The sequence below is a fragment of the Aspergillus heteromorphus genome (genome assembly GCF_003184545.1).
Source record: "Aspergillus heteromorphus CBS 117.55 chromosome Unknown BO70scaffold_3, whole genome shotgun sequence".
NCBI classification, from domain to species: Eukaryota; Fungi; Ascomycota; class Eurotiomycetes; order Eurotiales; family Aspergillaceae; genus Aspergillus; species Aspergillus heteromorphus.
The window spans coordinates 463,189-485,080 of NW_020290408.1; the positions used below are offsets into that span (position 1 = coordinate 463,189).

The window sequence follows — 21,892 nt, forward strand, 5'->3', positions numbered from 1 at the left end:
GACTGCAAGGATAAGCCCGTTTGCGTATTAGAAGAATGGCTACGGTCTCTACCTGAATTGGATGGTATTAATGATGCTTCTCTGGAGTTTGACGGGACGTTTGAGTCGTGCTAATTTGATTTTCATAACTTCCTCATAATAAAATGATCATCGGTTGACAAAATCTCGAGACCCTCAACTAGCTACACCTAGTCTCATTCCAAGACAGCTCTTAAAATTAGGACAATCTTCCGTTTCCTCTTTACCCTAACTAACCACAGGGATACACTCCATGCATGACATTTGATTTGTCATAGCCCTTAGCCCCCCTTACATCTAAATGGGGTGTCGATACTATACGACGACGGCATGCTAAATACCGACCGATGCTCTCTCTCCACCCGGCGATGGTTGACGGCACGGGCCGAACACATTTATACATACATAGCAGCCCCCAGATTTTGCTTAATTGCCCTCAGAACATCATATGTTCCGGGTTATATAAACTGATAATTAATTCCCACGGTTTGTGATTAGCTGGGGTGTGCCCTTTGGGGGTGTGCATATATCGCGTCCGCTCCGCCCAATAGCCCCAGAAGCCATACATGCCACAGGCTGTACTTCGTATTGATTACATTGCGCATCCATCACACAACCTCGACCTTAGTAGTTACGGAGTAGTCCGAGCATAAAAAGAAACCAAATTCACCCAGATAGTAGAAGAACCTATCTATCATACAACAGACAACCCCACAAACTCCCCCAGCTTCTCCCGATCCAGAATCTCCCCCTCAAGTAGTCTCCCCGTCTCCACCGTCTCTCCGTGGACGCGCTCAAACCGCATCAACGCCGGAATGCACGGAACCTTCCACGTAGTCCGGTAGATGTTCTGGGGATCTTTCCATCTACAGATGATAGGTAGTTGTTTCGTTTCTATGTCAGCCACTTTTTACCAAACAAAAAAAAAGGGGGGGTCGGGGGTTGTTTATTTATTCAAACAAGCAGCAACAGCAACAGCAAACAGAGGCAAGAAAACAAACAAACAGACGACATACTCAGGCTTCTGTCCAACCTCTACAACAGCCAGCTGGGGCGCATCCGCGGGGGAGAACGTGGCCTCGAGAACGGGCCAGGCGGCACGGACATCCGGACACCATGATTGACCCGTCGCTGGGTCGTCGGAGGTCACGAATACAACAAACAGGACGTTGGCGTTCGGGGGGAACTCGAGCTGGTCGGCTGAGGTGGGTATTTGACATTTGGTGAGGAGGGGCATTGTAGTTGTCGTTGTCGTTGTTGGTGGTGGTGGTGGTGGCGGTGTCGAATGAGATGGGACTGGAGTTGGAGATTGCAAGAGGAAGAGGAAGAGGAGCAAGAGGGAAATAATCCCAGTATGGAAAATTGGAGGGAGCGGGAAACCCCGCGATGGCGGCATTCCGCGGCCCGGAGACGTGATTTCTGCCGGCATTATTGATAGTCCGGGCGGTGAATGAGGGGATATTTTATTTGGTGGATGTGGCGCTAGCACACCCATCTAGGGCTGGACACCTTTTTACTCGAGGGGTTTTGTTTCACTTTTTTGCAAGAGCACATACGTAGACTATCAACTGAGCTGGAAGCAGGAATATTCCAGTTCCCGAGAGTCTAAGTAATTCATATTATTGATAAGCAATAATCAACATGTTAGTATCTGAATTATATACTTTTATCAAACATACTTCAGAAACTCCAGAAATGCCGTGCGCAGATGATGACCTCTATCCCGAGCCCGTGAAGATCGCTGCTGCAACAACTTTCAACAGTCGCTGTCGAGGAGGCTGGGGTGGCGGCCAGAAGCACTGCTATCCTTGGAGCCCTAAGCCGTCTGGATCGGACTGTTGGGGTTGGGCTTTGTGAGAAAGGTTGCGGAACTATTTCTAGAGCTGTTGAAGCACATATTCTCATGTCCATGGATTGGATTAGATGTAGAATCTGCGGAGCCGAAGAAAGAAGCAGTTACTGTTGCTGGTATGAGTGTCGGATCGCCTACTACATCCCACGCGTAGTCAGCTCCTGCTCCCACGACCACTATACCATCATGCTCATTATTGCTAGTGCCAGGTTGAGATGCAGAAGCTCCAACATGACGCTTGCCGTTTGACTCTTTAGAGTTTGAAGTTATGGCAAAGTATCGCGTGGAATCCGATTATGTGGTTGACCTTGCATATGTATCGGGACTGGAGTCGGCGAGAGGATTCGTTTCAGTCGAGAAACTGGCTCCCAGGTGCCCCTTTTCTTCCTTCTGCCTCTGTGATCATCCTAGAGAAGATGGGATTTCTGGCTTCAAGTTCGAAGAATGTGTTCATGTCGGGGCGATAAATGCATGATAGGTTGGCATCAGCATGGGTAAGCACACTAGCAGTCAGACACGAATAGCGACAAAGATACATGCTCAACAGGGAGACGCTACAGCGCCACTGGATCGCTAGCCCCGCATGATTTGACATCTTCGCCGTCATATGTCTGGTGATGGAGGAGACTCATGGTGGAGAGGACTCATTACAGAGGCAACTACCAATTCGAATTTTATGTAAAAATACGAAGATGCTTAGATGGCTCTGCTAGCTAGGTGGTGATGGAGGAAAGAAAGGATGGCTGGCTGCGGGGTGTACAAGTAGCGAGCTGGAGCCTGAAGTCGCAGGCAGAAACTATCAGCATGTGATGAAGGCGGTGCGCAGAAGATAATGTCTGCTTAAAGCCCCATTTAGGAAGGCAGGTGACTGTAGTGGTTGGTATGTGCACATAGCAACCCGGTGGGTGTGTACATTTCTTGATGCGTCTCCATCCCCATCCCCATCCACATCACATAAACGTCTCACCATCCCCGGGCTTGGATGAAGGAGACGATGTCACTTCTATGACATGAACTTATCTATTACATCAATCATAATATTATCCCAGTCATGATGGTCTCTCTCCGGATATCATTGGTTTCTTTAGCATTTTTGTGTACTACCTTCTATACGGGAATCACATATAAAAGATATACATATCTAGTATTAAGCTGTGGCGGGTTATGGATCAGAGGGCCGGCCAACCCAACTAACCCTGAAAGGTTCGAAGGCGCAGGCGACGAGTAAATATCAAAGTAATCATTAAACATATATATACCCTAATATGATACACCAAGGAACAAAATAAGAAACCAGTCCTATCCATCCAAAAATCAATCAATCAACCCATTTCAAATCCATGGTATCTTTTAGGCCGTGCGAGTTCATTCATCATTCATCCTTCCATGCATCCGCACCAGGAGGCCGCCTTACACCCCCTTCTCTGGAAAGCAAATCATCTAATAATTCCCGGTATAGGCCGAGTTCCCATATCCATACCCGGCATTCGGCGTCGGGGTCGCCGTATTCACATTCAACCCAGCCGTACTCTCCCTCTTCTTTCTGGAAAAGTAACCATTATTGCCGGCGCCATTCATCCCGTCCTCCTTCTCGGCGGCAAGACCACCCGGACCCACGCTGGTCGTCCCCAACTCCATATCGTGGGGCGTGGGATGAGTCGGCAGCATGTCGTCTTCGGTGCCAGAGTCGGGACTCCGCTTGTTTCTGCGCCAGAAGGCAAAGCCCCGCGTCGTGCCGGATGTGTAGCCGTTTGCGGGGGACGGGCCGAAACGCTTCTCGCGCTTGTGGTAGCGGGCGTACAGGACTTGGAGGAGGATCGAGATGAGGAAGAAGAAACTAGATCATTATCATGATTAGTGCTTTAATCATTGACAAATATGGCGTTGGAATGGAAAAGAAGGAGAGGGAGGGAGAGGGAAGGAGAGAGGAAGGAACATACATCCCAATAATCGACACCGCAAACGCCGCTTTCTGCAGCTCACACGCATAGTGGAAGCTCGTCCCCCCGACCGACTTGCTGGTGCTCGCGCCCGTGCCTAGCGGGGTATTCACGGTCCCGGAGCACGACTGGGCCCCGTGTCTGGTCATGATCGCGATGGCGATCATGGCGCCGATGAAGCACACGTCCAGCACGATGGCCAGGAACGCGAAGAAGGCGACACCCCCCAAGCAGCAGGTCAAGAGCATCCCGAAGATGCCGTACAGGGCCGCTGCGCCAGCAAGCCCCTCGACGGCCTTGATCCACTGCGCAATCGACTGGTCATGGCGGGCGAGTTCGGCGAGGAAGTACGAGAAGATTCCGAGGATGACGGCCGCGTCGAGGAATTGCAGGACGCGGATCGAGAGGTTCAGGATGCGGAGGAAGGCTCCGCCGAAGCCCATGGTTGTGTGGTCCTCTGTTGGGATGAGTGGTGTGTATAGGTGGTGTGGTTAGGTGGTAAGTGGGAGTGGGGGGAGGTAGTGAGTGTTATTGTTGATGAAACAAACGTAGGGCCTAGCTCAGGACGGATGGCCGGGCTATAAGGATGGCTGGGAGGACAGAGTTTGCGGGAGGAAGGCAGCAGAATTGCAGTGGTGTTGGGGGAGGTAAAATGGTGGAGTGTCGGGGAGAGACGATCAGTGGGCGAGAACGCAGTCAGTCCACCCGCGTGCGCGCCTTCGGGACGATCCACGGATGACGACAATAGCAGTGTCATTGTCGGATGACACGATTGGTCACCGGGGTCCCCGGGCGGGGCGGACAGCAGTCATCAGCCACACCAGCCACAGTAGCTGCGCTCTGGTTGGCCGGCACCGCTCGGACCCTGACCCGGTCATGATGTCACGTTGCTGATCCCATTGGCGAAGGGGCCCACGCTAAGCCCGGTTTGCAAGGCAGGTCGACGCGCACCGCCATGATCCCTGCCCGGATGCTGTGGGAATCACATGTCCCGGTCCACCCACCAACTGCCATTATTAGGCACGAGGCCGGTTTGGGAAGAGTCCGGGGTGATCGTAATAAGGTTCTCTGCAGCTGCCAGTGGATGACGGTGACTGGTTACACAGCCTGCGGGTGGACTCAGCAGACGAATGGCGGAGAGGGACTGCGCATAAAAGTGTGTCCGAGGCAGAAAAATAAAAAGCAAAAAGGAAATGGTCCCAGAGGGGGTCGAACCCTCGACTTTAACGTTATTAGCGTTACGCTCTAACCAACTGAGCTATGGGACCCGATTGATATATTTTGCCTCGTTTTAGTGTTACATAACCTAAAACTTTCCTATCGGAGGTGTAAGTAACCCAGGAACCAGACACATTGTCAATGTCACGGTTAAATGACTGTGCTGCTGACAGGTACCTGCCATATTATTTGACCATCGTCCCCCTGCTTGGAGCGCTGCTCTTGCCGGGACTTTGTTGTTTGTTGATCAGGAAGGATTGATGCTGCGGTATATATATCGGGAACATCGGTGGAAAGCAAGCCATATCAGCGGATGGGGGTGGCGATTGATGCGGCGGTGACGAGTACAGTAAGGTCAAAGGAGAGTTGAGCATAATATTGACTGCTTCTTTCATTCAAGTTGGATGATATACTGACAGCTGAGGGATGCGAGAAACTAACCCCTTCTAAAAACAGTGACAGAAAAGGTACTTTTAAAACATATCAACTACACAGAAAGTTAACATTCCACAGCAAACTCTAGATACACTGGCTCCGCCTTAGGGTAGGTAGACCCACTAACCTAACCACTCACCCACCCATCCACCCACCCCACAGAACTTCAAAAAAAACCAAAAAGAAGAATTGGACTCCGATAGGGGGAATCGAACCCCCGGCTGCCGTGTGAGAGACGGCGATGTTAGCCACTACACCATATCGGACTACTATAATAAAAGTCGGGTTTGGTATAGTTATGACCCCTTTAGTTTAGCGCACTTGGCTTTGCGCATACCCGTGCGTGGTTCTATCTAGTCCCCTGTTTCCCCTCCCCAACCCAACAACCCAGGTCGTTTTTCTTTTCGCCCTCGTCTCTCGGCCATCCCTAGGCCTTACAGGTGAGGCATTTTTGCTATCAATCCGGATCACCGAGCTCCTGAGCTCCGCCACCCCCTTCCCGTGTAACTCGTCGACTCTCCTGCGATCCCGCAATAACAATCTGCGCCGCCCTCCGTCCTGTTTCCCCCTCAACCTTTATCATTGCTCTCGAGATGACGCCTTTTACTCTGGTCTGTAGGAAAGAATTCTATAAAAGAACACTACCGGACACGCGAAAACCCTTTTTGCTTTCATCAAGAAATGAGAATCTCCCAATATATCAATCGCCTTTCCCGCTGGTCTAGGTTTTTTTATCACGATCCGCAAAGTGAGTCCGGGCGCTGTACATCATTTTTATACTCACGGAAAGATGCCAGACTCCCATTTATTTGAATATACGTCCGGGAGATGGATGTATGTAGGATTGCCATGGCCTTGCTTTGCCTTCCTCTTCCACCTCGCCCTTTTGCTTTGATCAAGGATTCATTGACTAACGATCAGGTTAAGCTACAATGACCATCTACGGCAATATGAAAGAAGACGGGCTTTCAACGTCCTTGAACTCAAGCGACTTGCAGCAGTATCAGTTCACCGGAAGGAAGAAGACGTCTCCACTTTCGAGAAACTAGCTGAGGGGGGGTTCAATCGAAGTTTCCTTGTTACTATGAATGATGGCTTCCAACTTGTTGCACGCATCCCTTAGCCTGTCACCGAGCCAAAATTCTTCGTCATCGCGAGCGAAGTTGCCACGATGGATTTCCTCCGATCTCAAGGTATACCTGTTCCGAAGGTCTTCGGGTACTCTGCCAGGTCGGACAACGCTGCGGGAACAGAATACATATTCATGGAGCTCGTACAGGGAAATAATTTAGGTGATATTTGGTCTCAATTATCGGAAAAGGAGAGGATAAATTTGGTGCTCCAAATTGTGCAGATGGAGTCTCGACTCCTTTCTCTACGTTTCCCAGCAGGTGGGAGCCTTTATTACTGCAAATATTCGCAAGACAAATCCAGTTGGATTGACATTTCAAGCACTTTGCCGACCAGCAAGCGTCATTTCTGCATTGGTCCTGATACAACAATTGGATTATGGTATGGCAAACGACGTGATTTGTCGGTTGGGCGTGGGCCATGTAAGTGCTTGTTCCCTCAGCTTTCCCCTCCACCCCATCAATTTGTGTCAGAGCAGCGCAATGTGTCAGTAATTAATTCTTGTAGACATCGATTCTTTAGCGGCCCTGACTGCCGGTATTATATTATCTTAATAGAGTGGAAAAAAACTATTTTAAATAAAAAAGTTAAGTTAAAGCTATATAATAATAAGACTATAAAAAGCTAAAGTCTCAGCTATTTATAAAAGATTAGATTTCTTTAATGGATTATTTATTGTTGATACCACTTGCCTCTAGCAGCTGAGAGCTTTTCCTCTAAATACCATCTATATACATATATCTCCACATCCCAAGTCCAGTCATCAAGGATCATTGATTCATTCAACTATACACAGACAGAGGGACTACAACCATAGGTAGTAAGCAGCCCTTGGAACCATTCACTATTTCCCCCTCACCTCAGCTTTAACCCACCCCAGCCCCCAAGACCTTCCAACCAAATAAAATCTAATCAACCACATTCAACCCCCTCCCCCTCCAACCAACACCAATATATCTAATTCCCTCTCACAATCCACCCCCCCTCCACCCACTGCTCCAACCACGTCCTCACCAACCCCCGATCCACACCCCCGACCTCCCGCATCACTCGACTATCTCTCCTCGCATTTACCACCTCCACCTCCACCACACCTAGTGTCTGCCTCGATTTCTCGCTCTCGTCCAACACGGCGAAGAATCCCAACAGTGGGGCGGCAGGGAGATCCTCTAGCTCATTTCCCTTCCCATGTTTATTTCCATGCGGAGTATTTGTATCTTTGTCAGTATTGCTTTGCTCTGATACTGATACCCTCCCCCGCAAATCCGCTACCCACTCGGCTAGCGGGACGATCTTCGCGGAGATGGTATCCGCGATGAGTTGGGATAGTGCGCGCCAGGGCTGCGGGTGGGGGTTTGTGATGTGGTAGATTGTCAGGGGGTTTGGTGTTGGTGATGCTGGTGTTGAGGGGAGGGATGGTTTCATATGGGTGTGTACGATTTGGACGATGGCTTGGGCGGCGATGTCCTTTCATCGGTGTCAGTTTCTGCTGTGGGGTGAGAGAAGGAGGAAGGAGAAGGAGAAGGAGAAGGAGAAGGAGAAGGAGAAGGAGAAGGAGAAGGAGAAGGAGAAGGAGAAGGAGAAGGAGAAGGAGAAGGAGAAGGAGAAGGAGAAGGAGAAGGAGAAGGAGAAGGAGACAAGCTTACGATAGGCAACCAATCGACGCGCAACCCCCCCAGACTATCCGGCAGCAAGCCCATTGTCTGCGACGAGCGGACCAACGCAGGCACCCAGTCGCGGGGATTCCACATGCCTTTTTCCGGGGTGGATGGCCCTCCCAGCTGGCCGACGCGGTGGATGGCGATTCGCGCGGTGGTGGGCTGGCTCTCGGCCGCGATGCCGCAGAGGGCTTCGGCGACGAACTTCGATTCCGCGTAGCCCTGGGGCAGGACCCTGGTGGCGGGATGCAGGGTCTCCGGGATGGGGGTGCTGGTAGTCTCAGACATGGACGGGGCGCTGATGGTGGCGATGGAGGAGATGAAGTGGAATGCGGGATGGCGGGGAGAGCCAGAGACCAGGTCCAGGAGTCAACGGGTGCCGGTCAGCGAGGGATTGAAGCTGTCCAGGGGCCGGTTGAAGTTCACGGGCCAGGCGTTGTGGATGAGCACGTCCATGGTGTGTTGTAGGGTGTGGTAGCGGTGTGCGGATAGCCCGAGGTGCTCGTCTTCCAGATGCGCTTCCCAGAATTGGACGGGTGTGGCGCGTGTCAGCCAGTCCTGGGCGAGCTGTTTCTCGTGGAAGCTGGATGATTGTCGATCGGCAGCGTCGGGCGATCGATTGAGGCAGTAGATCTGTGAGATGAACGGGCTCTGGAGGAGTTGGTGCAGCAGGTAGCTTCCTAGTGAGCCGGTTGAGCCGGTTAGGGCGACGGTGAGGCCCGAGCCGCGCATGAACCGTGCGTGCTGCCAGATGGTGTGCGTGAGTTGGTCGTCGCGGGTCCAGGATCTTCGTCGGGTTTGGGGGTGGAAATGCTGGTACAGGCCGGTGGCGAGTCGCTGGACGGTACCCATCTCGTAGATGGTGGTGCTGGTCCAGGACAGAGGCTGCTGGGCTGGATGAAGGCTCGTGGCCGCATCCTGAAGCCGCTGGGAGAGGCGGACGACCTGCAGCGAGTCCATCCCCAGGGCAACGATATCGTCGTGAGGGCTGACGGCACTGCTGTCCAGAATCCCGGCCACCACTTGCTGGACCCAATGCTGGATCGCCTCCAGGCTTGATCCAGGTGGTTGGACCGGAGTGGGCGATGAAAGAGGGTTGCGAGGAGGCTGGGCGTACAGACCATCCAGGACTGCGTGATACATCTCGGCCGTCTCCCGACGCCGTAGAGTACCCTTGGGGGACAGGGCAAACGGGCGATCATTCGAGCTGAATGCAACATGCGACTGAAGGATCTGACCATGCGCCGGAAGAAGCGAGTTGGCCTGGTCGATCAGCGAGCCCAGGGTCTGCCGCAGAGAGTCGGGGGTCCACGCAGCAGGCAACTCATCCCACTGAGGCTCGACCAGCAAGGCAGCCTGGAATCGGTCTTGGCCGAAGATGGCCGCGTGCGCCACGAGGGGATGGGACTCCAACCGTTTCTCCGCGTCAATCGGGTTGAACTTCTCCCCATTGCTCAGGACGATAATGTCGTCCCCACGGCCGTCGTAGCGCCACAGCCCGGGCTTGTGGGGATGCGGCCGGAATAGATCCCCCGTGCGATACTCGGTGAGATGGGGATATGTGTGGAAGATGGCGTGGTAGTGACGCGAGGCCGGGCGAGGGAGCACCAGCTCCCACAGACCCTCGCCCACCTCCTCCATCCGCAGCTGGAATGCCGGGTTCCACTCCATGTACCCCCAGTCAGCCGGGTCCTCGCACAGCAGGGTCGGCGTGTAGCCCGTCTCGCTGCTGCCCATCATGGTCTGAAGTGAAAGGAGCGAGGCGACGGTTTCGGCTGTGGTGGAGGCGATGGGGGCCCCGCCGTAGTTCAGGGCCGACAGACGAGCTAGGGCTTGTCGCCCGGGCTCGGACGCCGCCAGGCCCTCCAGCAGGTAGGGGGCGACGAGCCCCCACTCTGGCGGCGAGTCCATGGCCATGATGGTCACGAACAGGTCCGGAGTCAACGGGCGGTCCGGGGGCAGCAGGAATGGGGTCTGGAAGAAGATGCACTCGGAAAGACAGACCAGACCGATGAAATGGAAGAGGGGCCCATGGAGCAAGCGCAGCTGGCCCTGGCATCGCAGGAAGAGCTGTGCGGTCTGGCGGCCCGGAGGAACTGGGAGGGAGGCCATGTGGTCGAGGGTGGCCAGGTATCCGTGGCTGACGACCACCGGCTTGGGCAGGCCGGTGGTGCCCGAGCTGTGGATGATCAAGGCCGCGCGATCCTCGATGTCAACGAAGTGCTCGCGGTGCGGATAGGGCTGGACGGAGCCCGAGGAGAACACCTCCCACACAGCCGCCATAGGCCATCGCGCCACCGGCACATCAGCGCAGTTGGTTTCCAGCTCGTCGAGGGCACGTCGCAGCTGCGGTCTCTCGCTCCCATCGACTAGCACGGAGCAGTTGGTCGCCTGGAGCAGATGTCGGGAGGCAGCCTGCGAGTTCCGCGTCGAGAGCAACAACGTCTGCGTCGATCAGCACGTCTGGATGAGGGGAGGAGGTGGGAGGGGCACGCGTACCGCATGGCCTGTCTTCATACAAGCCAGCATGAACGCCGCATACCGCAGGTCGTTTGTCCCAACATACGCCAGGACCTGGTTCTTCTTCCCGGCCAGTCGGTCGTCCAGCCACCAGGCCAGCCGATTGACGGCCTGGGCCAGCTGCTGGATGGAGATCGGACGCCACCCCTGGCTGGGGTCTTGCGAGACGGCATGGAGGCAGTAGAGAGCGCCAGGCCGAGACTGAGCCTGTTCGTCCACCAGTTGCGTGAGAAGACGACCGGGTGGCTCAGTGGATGCCATGGTTCAATGTGTGTGTACCAGATTAGAGGGAATGGGGCAGTCATCTGGTGGGAAACGGCTTTATATGCATTGTTTAAAGGTAGTCAGCTGGCATTATGGTATTCTAGAATTGGCAAATTGGGCGCCCTGCATGGGTCAACCCCACAGGGATCGACCACAAGGAACCTTCAGTGGTTCTTGCATGTTCCAACAGGGCAAGAGGTGACATCAAGCCTGCGACTGGCTGGAAGCTGGAATTCCCAGGCCGAGCCATCGAGATCAGGAGCCACTCCTTCGTTCACTAGTACGTTGGACATTGCGAAATATCGCCATGTGACGGTCAGAATGTCTATCTAATGTTTATTACTCCTTGTATCGACAAATAGTCTCACTGCGTCGGCAACTGACTCTGGCCTACCACCCACTCCACCCCCGAGAGGAAATGGCCTGCCTCTCCCCCCGAGCGAGGCAAATCATGCCCCGCCGAATGCTCCCATGACCGCCGCTTCCCAGTCAGACAGAATGCCTCCACGAGCTGGCCCATATGCTTGATCTCCGGCTGTTCCGTCTTCCCGCGAACATGCAGGGTAGGGATAGCCAGGCGGGTGGCGCACAGCTCCGGATGCCGCACACAGGGAATCTCCGCCAGAGGCCGATCCAGATAGAACGACCGATGCTGCTGGGTTATGGGCGCCGTCTGATCAAGAGTTTCAATCAGCGTGCTGATGGCGGTGCGCGCATGCTTGGGGAGTTGCGCGATCCTCTCGTCCTGGCCGGATCGAAGATGCTGCTCCTCCTCGGGCGATAGGCATCCCAGGACCGTCTGGCTGTAAACACGATCCGCGGCACAGGGGACCGTGCTTGAGCAGAACACCGCAAAACGGAATGGGAGTGGCTTGTCTGGCTGTTGGGCCTGGTGCTCTAGGAGATACGAGACGGCGATGGCTGCCCCCTGGCTAAACCCGAGGACCCCGTCGAAGGGGCCCTGCTCGTCGATTGTGTCGTCGATCAGGTCATGTGCGGCGCCCTCGCTCGCCGGGTCGAACCGACGCGTGTAGCAGCGGTAGGGGCCAGGGAAGTTGTCTGTGATGCCTGATGGAAAAAGATTCCGTGGTAAGAATGCTGGGCCTGGGGTCCTCCACTGGGAAGGGAGGGTGGCTCACCTGGAGCTGGAGGGCAGTCCACTTCCCCAGTCAAGTAGTGGAATTCCCAGCTGGGATCAGCCAAGTTGATGACACCGGAGAGCTGATACTGCAGGATGGCAGCATTCGTGCCGTGGCCGTGGAGACAGAGGATCTTCATGGTCACGACGAGGGCTTGCACAGGGGTCGACCCGATACAGGGCGACATCTACTCCGTAGAGAGCATACATACTTATACCCGAGTCCGACTACGGAGTAAATCGTCTGGAATGTTGCACAGATAACACCCCTTCTTTCCAAATCTGGCTCTCTGCAGAATTCATCAGTTACGCATGATATCCCTTTCCTGACGATTGGAGCGGAGATTTCAGCCACCCTATCTGAGGGGATTCTTGCACGGTGCTACTCGGTGCCGTCTATGTAAAGTGCGCCGGCTGCAGCATTCCACGGCGTCTCATCCACTCGATAGACCAACTTGCATGCCCGCACCTTGCCCTCCCGCAGCAACTGCAGCCCATTCACGATCCCTCCAAGCCCACCCCCCTTGACCTGGAACCGATGCGGCATAATGCGCCGATCCTGCAGCAATCGCTCAATCTGCTCGCACCACCGAATCCCGAACTCGAGGCTGGCCGGATCCATCGCCACCTCCTTCGCCCCCTGCTGGTAGGGCTCGCCCAGCAAGTCATACGCCATGGAGACGTGCGAGTCGACATCCGTTCGGGGGCACCGCACATACAGCAGGGCATTGTAGCACCCTCCGTCGGAGGAGATCGCGGCGGCACAGATCCCTGCGGACTGGACGGTGGAAACCGCATCCAGCACCAACTCGAGCGCGTCATCGGTGGCCTCGCGGATCTGCTCACCCACCCGGGGATCGTGGTAGTCGAAGACCAGATCCGCCCCCAGCTCATACATGGCGGCGCGATTGGCCTCCGAGCAGGTGGTAACGACGCGGGCGCCGGAAAGCTTCCCGAACTGGATGGCCAGGGTGCCGGTGGCTGTCGCCCCCCCGTAGATTAGCAGTTGGGGGCAGTCCCCTTCTGCATCCTGACTTGGGCCTTGTCCATAACAGGGGTCAGGGAGCTGCAGCGACTGATACAGGTTTTGGCCAACAGTGGCGAGGCCGACCCCCAGGGTCGACGCTGCCTCGAAACCCATGCTATCGGGCACACGTATCTGCAGGTCCCCCTTGGCAATCACATACTGAGCAAATGCCCCGACATCGGGACGCATCGCATTGCAGCCGTGAACAAACCCGGCTACGCGGTCTCCAGGGTGCAAGGCCTTCTGGACCTTGGAGCCGACGGCCTCGACGACTCCCGCATAGTCACAGCCCACGATGGCCCCGGTGCAGTCTTCGAAGTCGAGATGCTTCCAGTCCGTCGGGTTCAAGGCCACTGCAAGTATGGGTCAGTGGGGGGGTGCAGCACATATCGCAGGGAATGCTCAAGCACCGGCTTTGACCTTGACAAGCACCGAGTCTTCCGGCAATGCGGGCAGAGGGACCTGGCTGGTCAGGAGGGCATGGCCCCGGCCCTGAACGACAATAGCATGTTGAGTGGTAATAGTCATGATGATGCTAGCAAGGCTCTTACGATGCAAATCTGCCGGTCTCAAGACTCCTGTTTATAGGCTACGGTCGCATGCGAGCATGATTTCACTCTCTATCCTCAGCATTCTTGCTGGGTGGGACCGAGATCTTCATGATCCACTTGTGCAACCTTGCATCTAGCTAAACACTATCATACCAGGCTTCCGACATCCAGAATGACCTAAAATAGACACTCGTGCATGAGGCTGTCAGCTGGGGAGTCTCCGAGCTGCCGGATGACGCCGAGGATGATATCACCGCGACAACCCTAATTCATATAAACTAGACAACGCAACGCGGCTGATACCAGAGCACGGAGAGCAGAAGTTACTGATACGATCCTGTGTGTCGGTTGTGTCCTTGTTTTATCTTTATTTTATTTTATTTTATTTTATTTTATTTTTTTTTTTCAATAAAAAAGAATTCTACTTTCCATCCACATCCGTGTCCACTCGTCCAGACTCACCCGATCCAACATGCCAGCGAAAAGACTCCCTCAAGGGACACCTCCCGAGCCCATCGCGGTCATCGGCATGAGCTGTCGCTTCTCTGGGGAAGCCTCGTCGGTCGAGGGGTTCTGGGAGATGCTGCGACAGGGCCGTACGGGGCATGGCCGAGTGCCTGCCTCCCGGTACGAGGCGTCGGCCTGGCATCATCCGAGCCATGAACGGAAAGGAGCCGTATGCCCACTCTGAACTCCTGGCGCTTCAGCATGGTCTGCCACTGATCTCCATCTGCATATTATAGATCAACCACGATAGCGGCTTCTTCTTAGACGAGGATCCCGCGCGATTCGACGCCCCGTTCTTCTCCATCACGGCCAAAGAGGCCGCAGGGATGGACCCGGCACAGCGTCTCCTGCTTGAGGTGGCCTACGAAGCGTTCGAGAACGGTGAGCTTCCACGATGCTACAGCTAGTCTGGACGATAATCTTACACCGATAGGGGGTGTGCCAATGGAGTCTCTGCCTGGCAGCAGCACGGCCGTGTTCTCGGGCTGCATGACAAATGACTACGAGCTGCTGTCGACGCGCGACATCTATGACATGCCGCATAACTCCGCCACAGGAAACGGGCGCACTATGCTGGCTAACCGGCTGTCGTGGTTCTTCGATCTCCGTGGGCCCAGCGTGATGCTGGACACGGCGTGCTCCTCGAGCCTGACGGCCTTGCATCTGGCCGCGCAGGCGCTGCGGGCCGGCGAGTGTCGCATGGTCTGTCTGTTCATACATCTCCTGGGCTGTGCATTTCTGACAAGTCTGACTACGCACTGTCTAGGCTCTGATCACTGGTGCCAGTCTGATCCTTCACCCCAACTTCACGCAAAGACTGTCTTACATGCACATGCTGAGTGCGGACGGGATCAGCCATTCGTTCGACATCCAAGCCAACGGGTATGGCCGCGGCGAAGGCCTGGGAGCCGTGTTGCTTAAACCCCTGGCCCAGGCCCTGGCTGATGGCGATGCCATCCGCGCTGTCGTTCGTGCCACCGGCATCAACCAAGACGGACGCACCCCCGGCATCACCATGCCCAATCCTGTCGCCCAGGCCGATCTGATCAGGACTGTATATGGGCCTGGTCTGCCCTCGATGCGGGACACCCCGTTCTTCGAGGCCCACGGGACCGGGACTCCCGTCGGTGTATGTCCCTCGCTCTCCCTCCCTGTCCTCCAAGGTCCCACCGGAAGGCAGAAGGATTGCTGATATGTGTAGGATCCCATCGAACTGACCGCCATCGGGGAAACCCTGGGAGCGGCACGAACGCCCGCCGACGAACCGGTCTACGTGGGCTCCGTGAAACCCAATATCGGACACACGGAAGGCGCCGCAGGCGTAGCCAGTCTGATCAAGACGGTGCTTTGTCTGGAGAAGGGCATGCTGGTGCCCACAGTCGGAGTGACGGAGCTGAACCCGAAGATCCGTCTGGATGAGTGGCGTCTTCGCCTGAACGAGACCGCCATGCCCTGGCCGTCGCACCTGCCTCAGCGTGCCAGCATCAACTCCTTCGGCTTTGGGGGCGCAAATGCCCACGCTATCGTTGAAAGCACCTCGCAGTATCTGTGGCAGACCTCAACGCGGGCCTCCCCGGCCACTGCCACACGCACCCCCCAGCTGGTGGTGTTTTCGACCCACGACAAAGCCGGCATCGATCGGACGGCCGAGAAATGGGCTGCCTTCCTCGATGCCCGCATTGCCGCTGGAAAGCCTCTCCCTCTGTCTGCCGTCGCCTATACTCTGGCCATGCGCCGCTCACAACTGGCCTTCCGCAGCTTCGCGGTGGCTGACTCCGCCGAGAATCTGCGCGACTCCCTGGCCCATGGCCTGCCCGGCTTCCCCCGCGCCAGTCGCACGAACCTCACCCCCCTCGCGTTTGTCTTCACCGGACAGGGCGCGCAGTGGGCCGGGATGGGCGCGGAGCTGCTGGGCATGCCCGTCTTCGCGGAGAGCATGGCGCGCAGCCAGCAGATACTCGCGAGCCTTGACTGCCCGTGGGACCTGCTCGCAGAGATCACGGCCGACGCGGCCGACTCGCACATCAACCAGCCGAGTCGCAGCCAGCCAATCTGCTGTGCGCTGCAGATTGCTCTGGTGGATCTACTGGCCAGCTGGGGCGTGTATCCGCGGGCCACCGTGGGCCATTCCAGCGGCGAGATCGGTAAGTTCCCATCCCATTGTCTAGGGCTTCCCCCACCGGCGCAAGTTAACCAGAGGGACATGGAACAGGCGCGGCCTATGCGGCAGGGTATCTGAGCCACGACGACGCCATCCGAGTTTCGCACTTCCGGGGAGTCTGCTCGCAGCAGATCGCCGATCATGGCCGCCGCGGAGGCATGCTGGCAGCCGGACTCTCGGCCTCGGAAGCCCAGGGCTACCTGGACCCCCTGCCCGCGCAGTCGGTGGTGGTGGCCTGCGTTAACAGCCCCTCCAGCGTCACTCTCTCAGGCGACGCCGACCAGATCGACCGCCTGGCGGACCGGTTGCAGGCCGACGGGCATTTCGCCCGCAAATTGCGCGTCACCACGGCCTACCACTCGCCACACATGCAAGCCCTAGCCGAGACCTACGAGCAGGCCATCCAGCCCGTGCAGCCGCAGAACCGCCGCCAGGATACCATCGTCATGCTCTCGTCCGTCACCAAGGAGCGCGTGCACTCAGCCGACCTGGGCGCCGCGTACTGGGTGCGCAACCTGACCAGCCCCGTGGAGTTCGCGGCTGCTGTGTCGCAGCTGGCCACCCTCCCCGACGCCAGCAAGGCCCGCCGTCGCCCAGTGCCGGTCAAATGGGGGTGTTTCCTCGAGATCGGCCCTCACGAGGCCTTGAAGGGCCCGTTCATGCAGACCCTGCAGGCTGTGAACGCTGGTCTGGCCGCCGTGCCCTACCATGCCCTCGTCCGCCGAAAGGAGGACGGCGTGCAGACGGCCCTGCAGGTCGCGGGGTCGATATGGAGCATCGGCGCGGCCATCGACCTCGCCGCCGTCAACGGGGGCGTCGATGGCACGGCTCCGCCCGTGGAGGTGATTTCAGACCTCCCGACATACCCCTGGAACCACCAGACATCCTTCTGGCACGAGCCGGTGGAATCGGCCCAGCTGCGCCGGCGTCGCGAGCCGCGCCACGACCTCCTCGGCGCCGCCCTCGACTATCACAACCCCTTCGAGCCGCGCTGGCGCAACTTCCTGCGCGTGGCCGAGATGCCCTGGCTCGCGGACCACGTCGTCGCCGGCTCCATCGTGTATCCCGCCGCCGGAATGGTGGGCATGGTGGCCGAGGCCGCGCGGCAGCTGGCTGATCCCTCGCAAAGGCTCGCCGGCATCGAATTCCAGGACATTGCGTTCCGGCGAGGCATGGTCATTCCCCCGGATGCCCGGGGGCTGGAGACAACGGTGCATGTGGCGTCGCGTGCGGGCCTGCCCGGGTGGTACGAGTTTGGCATCTTCTCCCTGCCCGAGGGCGCCTCCTGGATCCAGCATGCCGCCGGGCTGGTGAGCCTGCATTATGGGGATGGCGATGAGACCCGTGATCCGGTGGGATGGGAACACACTGTCGAGCGAGTGCAGGAAGCCCAGGGGGCTGCGCAGGAGAAAGAAGTCCAGGCTGTCTACGAATGGCTGTCCCAGACAGGGGGGGTCAACCTGGGCCCTACATTTCGCTCCATTGCCAGCGCGGCTTTCACCCGGGATGGACAGCGTCTCTGCCTCGGCGGCGTTGTGCCGGACACCCAGCGGATTATGCCCTATGAGCGCGAGTCTCCCTGCTTCCTGCATCCCACAGCCCTGGACGCGCTGTTCCAGGCGGCGGTGCTGTGCTGCTCCGAGGCCCTGTCGAAACAGATCGCCAATATCCCCGTCGGCGTGGAGCGGCTGTACCTGCCCACGACTCTCTCCTGGGAGGCTGGAGACCAATTTGCTGTCTACACCGAGACTCGCTGGGAAAATGGCGAGTCTCGATCTGATTGTCTGGCCTCAGATCCGGGCTGGTCCGAGCCGGGGGTGTTCCTCCAGGGCGTTTGGCTGGGCCGCGTGCCCGTCCAGAAAAAGACCGCGACTGCGGTGGAGGGTGACGATCGTGCAAGTCGGTACTCGTCCGTCGTCTGGGGGGAGCATCTGGATTCCGCGGCCCTGCAGTCGGGTCTCCTGCACAAGTGGATGGCGCAGGTGTGCTATACGCATGGCGACGCGCGAGCTCTCGTCGTGGCATCCTCCGCCGCGAGTGATATCTTCCGGAGTCTGGAGGGGGTGGCGCCCATTGTCGGTCATCGACCCTGTCTGCAGCAGCTGACGGTGGTGTTGACGGGCCCAGGGGAACAGGAGCAGGAGCAGGAGAAGGAGAAGGCCCGGCTGGTCAAAACCCTTCCCGGCGCGCAGGTCCAGGTGGTGTCCTCGTTGGACGAGTTTGACTCGTCCTCCCTCGGAGATGGCCTCTACGATGTGGTCCTCCTCGATCATCCCACTCTATGGGATGGCAATGCTCTCCCTGCCACACTCGCCTCTCTACGTACCATCACCAGGCCGGAAGGATGGTTGGCAGTGCGAGCACCCCCGGGAGACCCCCTCGCAGCCGTGGCCCGCATGCCACAGCCCTCTGTCGAGTGCCCGAGTGAAAGCGTGGAATGGCAGCTGAAACATCTGACCGAGGACGCAGCCTTCCTCCTGACGCGGCGACAGCCCCTGCCCACACACTGGGACTCCGTCATCAACGTGCTAGCCCTACACCCTGACCAGATCCCTGCCTCCCTGGTCGGCCAGCTAGAGGCGGTCTTCAAATCCGCCATCCGCTGCATCGGCCTGGATGAGGTCTCCACCGTCGCCAACCAAACCGTCATCTCGCTGCTCGAGTTCCATCAGCCCTGGGTATCGACCTGGACGGCCCCGGAAATGGAGCAGTTCCGCGCTTTGCTCGACGCGAGATACGTCCTCTGGCTGTCCCCCGTCCCGGAGGAAGGCAGCGCCGCGCAGGCGGCCTTTGGTGCCACTACAGGGCTGCTCCGTACCCTGCGCAACGAGGTTCGCGGTGTGGCCCTCCCGCAGCTCCAGCTCGCTGAGGCGGATCGACTAGACGCAGCCCGTCTTGCGTGCGGCATCGAGCAGGTCATGCAGCTCACCCGGCAGCAGGAAGGATCGCGGGCCCCGGACCACGAGTTCCGCCTCGAAGGGAGTCGCCTGCTGGTGCCGCGGCTCATGGCCTCGGAGGCGGTTGATGAGGGCATGCAGACTCTGCTGCATGGAGCGCGGGCGACGATGGCCCGGCTGGCGGAGGACCCCAGACCCCTGCGGCTCACGCAGGAGGGTCAGTGGGAGGCGGATGAGGGCATAGTTGGGGTTCCTCTCCCTGCGCACCACGTTGAGGTGCAGCTCCAACTACTGTCCGTCTCGGCCTCTACTTCTGCCCCGGAAGCACGGGTGTCGTGGATGGAGGCCGTGGGGACCATACGGCAGGTTGGACCCTCCGTGGAAGGTCTAGCAGAGGGCGACGCGGCCATTGTGATGCTGGAGGGAGACCGCATCGCCACGCATATCCGGGTTCCCCGCCATGCAGCCCTCAAGCTCCCACGGGGGATAGATCCCCCCCACGCCGTCTCCATGCCTCTATCATACACCCTGGCCTACAGCAGCCTATTCGACACCGCCCGTCTAGAGGCGGGAGAATCTGTGCTCGTGGCCGGACCACTCAGTCAGACCCTCCGGGCCACAGTGGGCTGTGCCCTCGCCGCCGACCTGCGGGTGTACGTCGCAGTCGAGACCAACGGCGACAAAGACGCCATTCTGGCCCAGTATCCCTCCCTCGAGGACCAGGACCAGGACCGGGTCCTCCTGCTGCATTCCGCATGCGAATCCACCATCGCCCGTCTCACGCACGGCCAGGGCGTCCGCGCCGCAATCTGCAGCCGGGGAGGATCCGCCGGCCGGGCTGCCGCGCGCTGTCTCGCCGCTGGAGGACACTACGTCGACACGAGTGGGGAGATGAAGGCCGCTGCATTGCCAGATAGCTTCACGGATCGCGGGTGCACGTTCTCGTCGTTACCGATGGCCCGCATCCTGCGCGACAAGCCCGACCGCATGCACGCTGCCCTCCGTCTCCTTGCCACGGAGAAAGAGAAACTGCTCGCAACGGTGCATGCCTACCCGACCTACCCTGTCGCTCACCTGAACCACGCCCTGTCTCACGCCCGGGACGCAAACACGCGCGTAACCCTATCCCTCGACACCCCCGACCCAGTCCCCATCATCCCCCCACCACCCGCCCCCGTCTCCCTCCCAGAAGGGAAGACCTACCTCCTCGTCGGTGGATTAGGAACACTGGGCCTCGCCCTCGCCTCGACTCTCGTCGACTGCGGTGCGCGGCACCTCGTCTTCCTCAGTCGGTCCGGCACCATCAACCCCGCCCAACAAGACAGCCTACGGCGCCTGCAATCCCACAACTGCACAACAGACATCCTCACCTGCGACATCACCTCCGAACCGGACGTCCACCGCCTCGCCCAGCACCTCCACAGCCAGTCCCACTCCATCACAGCCATAATCCAATGCGCCACCAACCTCCAAGACAGCATGTTCACCAACATGTCCCACAACCAGTGGACACAATCCACATCCCCCAAGATCCGCGGAACCTTGAACCTCCACACCTACTTCCCGACCGTCTCCACCTTCATCGCCCTCTCCTCCGTCGCCAGCGTCATCGGCAACATGGGCCAGGCAAATTACTCCGCCGGGAACGCGTTCCTAGATGCTTTGATGCTCTGGCGGAGGAGGCAGGGTCTCGCGGGATATAGTATCAACATCGGTCTTGTGCCGGATGGCAGCGGCCTCACGGACGTGGCGGAGACGCCGGAGAACCGGCGGAAGAGGTACAGCCATCTCTCTGGCACGGAGGTCTCAGTGGCGGAGGTGCAGACGCTGGTGCGGGTCCTATTGCAGGGTGAGGTCGATGTTCCAGGCCAGGTTGTGGCGGGGATGCGCGATGATTTGGCGAGAGGGGATGGCGAGGCGTCGTGGCGCGGGGACCGGAAATTCGAGCATCGCGTTGCGTGGCCTGTCGGGGGAAGGGATGGGGAAGGGGAGGGCGGCGGAGGCGTGTCGACCAAGACGTTGCTCAAGAAAGTAGGGTCCATGGATGAGGCGGTCCCTGTCGTGTTACTCGCCATGAGGACGTATCTCGCCAAAGCGATGGCCGCGGATGCGGATGCTGACATCGTGGATCCGGAATTGCCGTTGTCGGCGTTGGGTGGTATGTTTATGTTTCCCCCCCCCGTCTCCCTCCCTCCTTTCATTATGGTATTCTTTGTTGGGTTGGTTATTTGGATGTGTTTGTGCTTCTGATTATGATTCTGATTGTGATGGTACAGTGGACTCCCTCAAAGCAACCGAAGTGCAGAACTGGGTGGCCCGCGAGCTCGGGGCGGAGCTTTCTTCCTTTGAGTTCCTGGGTTCGTTACCTGTGAGGGCGTTGGCGGAGAAGATTGCCGCGGCGAGTGTGTTTGTGGGTCGTTAGTTGTGGATCAGGAGGGAATCGTCAATCTGTGGGATTAATTTATGTAGGTGGGTGGTGAAGGTATATGTGGGTGTGTGTGGGTGATTAAGTATGTACATGAAGGGACGGACCTCTTTGGGAATGAATGGAGGGAAGAGAAAAAGAAATAGGGAA

The 21,892-nt window shown here is 57.7% G+C and overlaps 7 protein-coding genes and 2 non-coding genes across 9 annotated transcripts; 2 read left to right on the top strand and 7 right to left on the bottom strand.

The window, feature by feature from the left end:
* Nucleotides 1-600: 600 nt before the first annotated feature.
* BO70DRAFT_358893 (DUF953 domain protein) lies at nucleotides 601-1,340 on the bottom strand. The gene is made up of 2 exons (XM_025542403.1): nucleotides 1,035-1,340; nucleotides 601-884 (listed from the first exon to the last, which is right to left on the bottom strand). Exons 1-2 carry the CDS (start codon nucleotides 1,253-1,255, stop codon nucleotides 713-715), a joined length of 393 nt encoding a protein of 130 aa, XP_025402701.1. The 5' UTR covers nucleotides 1,256-1,340; the 3' UTR covers nucleotides 601-712.
* Nucleotides 1,341-3,091: 1,751 nt separating this feature from the next.
* On the bottom strand, nucleotides 3,092-4,155 carry BO70DRAFT_358894 (uncharacterized protein). Its single transcript, XM_025542404.1, has 2 exons — nucleotides 3,811-4,155; nucleotides 3,092-3,707 (listed from the first exon to the last, which is right to left on the bottom strand). The coding sequence occupies exons 1-2, from the start codon at nucleotides 4,056-4,058 to the stop codon at nucleotides 3,311-3,313; spliced, it is 645 nt and encodes a 214-aa protein (XP_025402702.1). The 5' UTR covers nucleotides 4,059-4,155; the 3' UTR covers nucleotides 3,092-3,310.
* An 849-nt stretch (nucleotides 4,156-5,004) lies between these two features.
* Nucleotides 5,005-5,078, bottom strand: BO70DRAFT_t55. The gene has a single exon. It is a non-coding gene; the product is annotated as a tRNA-Ile (tRNA).
* Nucleotides 5,079-5,657: 579 nt separating this feature from the next.
* BO70DRAFT_t54 lies at nucleotides 5,658-5,729 on the bottom strand. The gene has a single exon. It is a non-coding gene; the product is annotated as a tRNA-Glu (tRNA).
* A 173-nt stretch (nucleotides 5,730-5,902) lies between these two features.
* BO70DRAFT_384887 (uncharacterized protein) lies at nucleotides 5,903-7,148 on the top strand (the record flags this gene model as incomplete). Its single annotated transcript, XM_025545692.1, has 4 exons — nucleotides 5,903-6,297; nucleotides 6,391-6,568; nucleotides 6,599-7,016; nucleotides 7,117-7,148. Exons 1-4 carry the CDS (start codon nucleotides 6,254-6,256, stop codon nucleotides 7,146-7,148), a joined length of 672 nt encoding a protein of 223 aa, XP_025402703.1. The 5' UTR covers nucleotides 5,903-6,253.
* Nucleotides 7,149-7,551: 403 nt separating this feature from the next.
* On the bottom strand, nucleotides 7,552-11,033 carry BO70DRAFT_368521 (NRPS-like enzyme; the record flags this gene model as incomplete). The annotated part of the gene is made up of 5 exons (XM_025544629.1): nucleotides 7,552-7,776; nucleotides 7,840-8,061; nucleotides 8,241-8,531; nucleotides 8,679-10,611; nucleotides 10,819-11,033. The coding sequence occupies 5 exons, from the start codon at nucleotides 11,031-11,033 to the stop codon at nucleotides 7,552-7,554; spliced, it is 2,886 nt and encodes a 961-aa protein (XP_025402704.1).
* Nucleotides 11,034-11,200: 167 nt separating this feature from the next.
* BO70DRAFT_393073 (uncharacterized protein) lies at nucleotides 11,201-12,362 on the bottom strand (the record flags this gene model as incomplete). The annotated part of the gene is made up of 3 exons (XM_025546331.1): nucleotides 11,201-11,313; nucleotides 11,421-12,104; nucleotides 12,176-12,362. The coding sequence occupies 3 exons, from the start codon at nucleotides 12,360-12,362 to the stop codon at nucleotides 11,201-11,203; spliced, it is 984 nt and encodes a 327-aa protein (XP_025402705.1).
* Nucleotides 12,363-12,518: 156 nt separating this feature from the next.
* BO70DRAFT_415284 (zinc-binding alcohol dehydrogenase family protein) lies at nucleotides 12,519-13,729 on the bottom strand (the record flags this gene model as incomplete). The annotated part of the gene is made up of 2 exons (XM_025547368.1): nucleotides 12,519-13,554; nucleotides 13,612-13,729. The coding sequence occupies 2 exons, from the start codon at nucleotides 13,727-13,729 to the stop codon at nucleotides 12,557-12,559; spliced, it is 1,116 nt and encodes a 371-aa protein (XP_025402706.1). The 3' UTR covers nucleotides 12,519-12,556.
* A 495-nt stretch (nucleotides 13,730-14,224) lies between these two features.
* Nucleotides 14,225-21,739, top strand: BO70DRAFT_415288 (type I polyketide synthase; the record flags this gene model as incomplete). The annotated part of the gene is made up of 7 exons (XM_025547369.1): nucleotides 14,225-14,428; nucleotides 14,496-14,640; nucleotides 14,693-14,961; nucleotides 15,026-15,388; nucleotides 15,461-16,403; nucleotides 16,472-21,475; nucleotides 21,594-21,739. The coding sequence occupies 7 exons, from the start codon at nucleotides 14,225-14,227 to the stop codon at nucleotides 21,737-21,739; spliced, it is 7,074 nt and encodes a 2,357-aa protein (XP_025402707.1).
* Nucleotides 21,740-21,892: the final 153 nt, after the last annotated feature.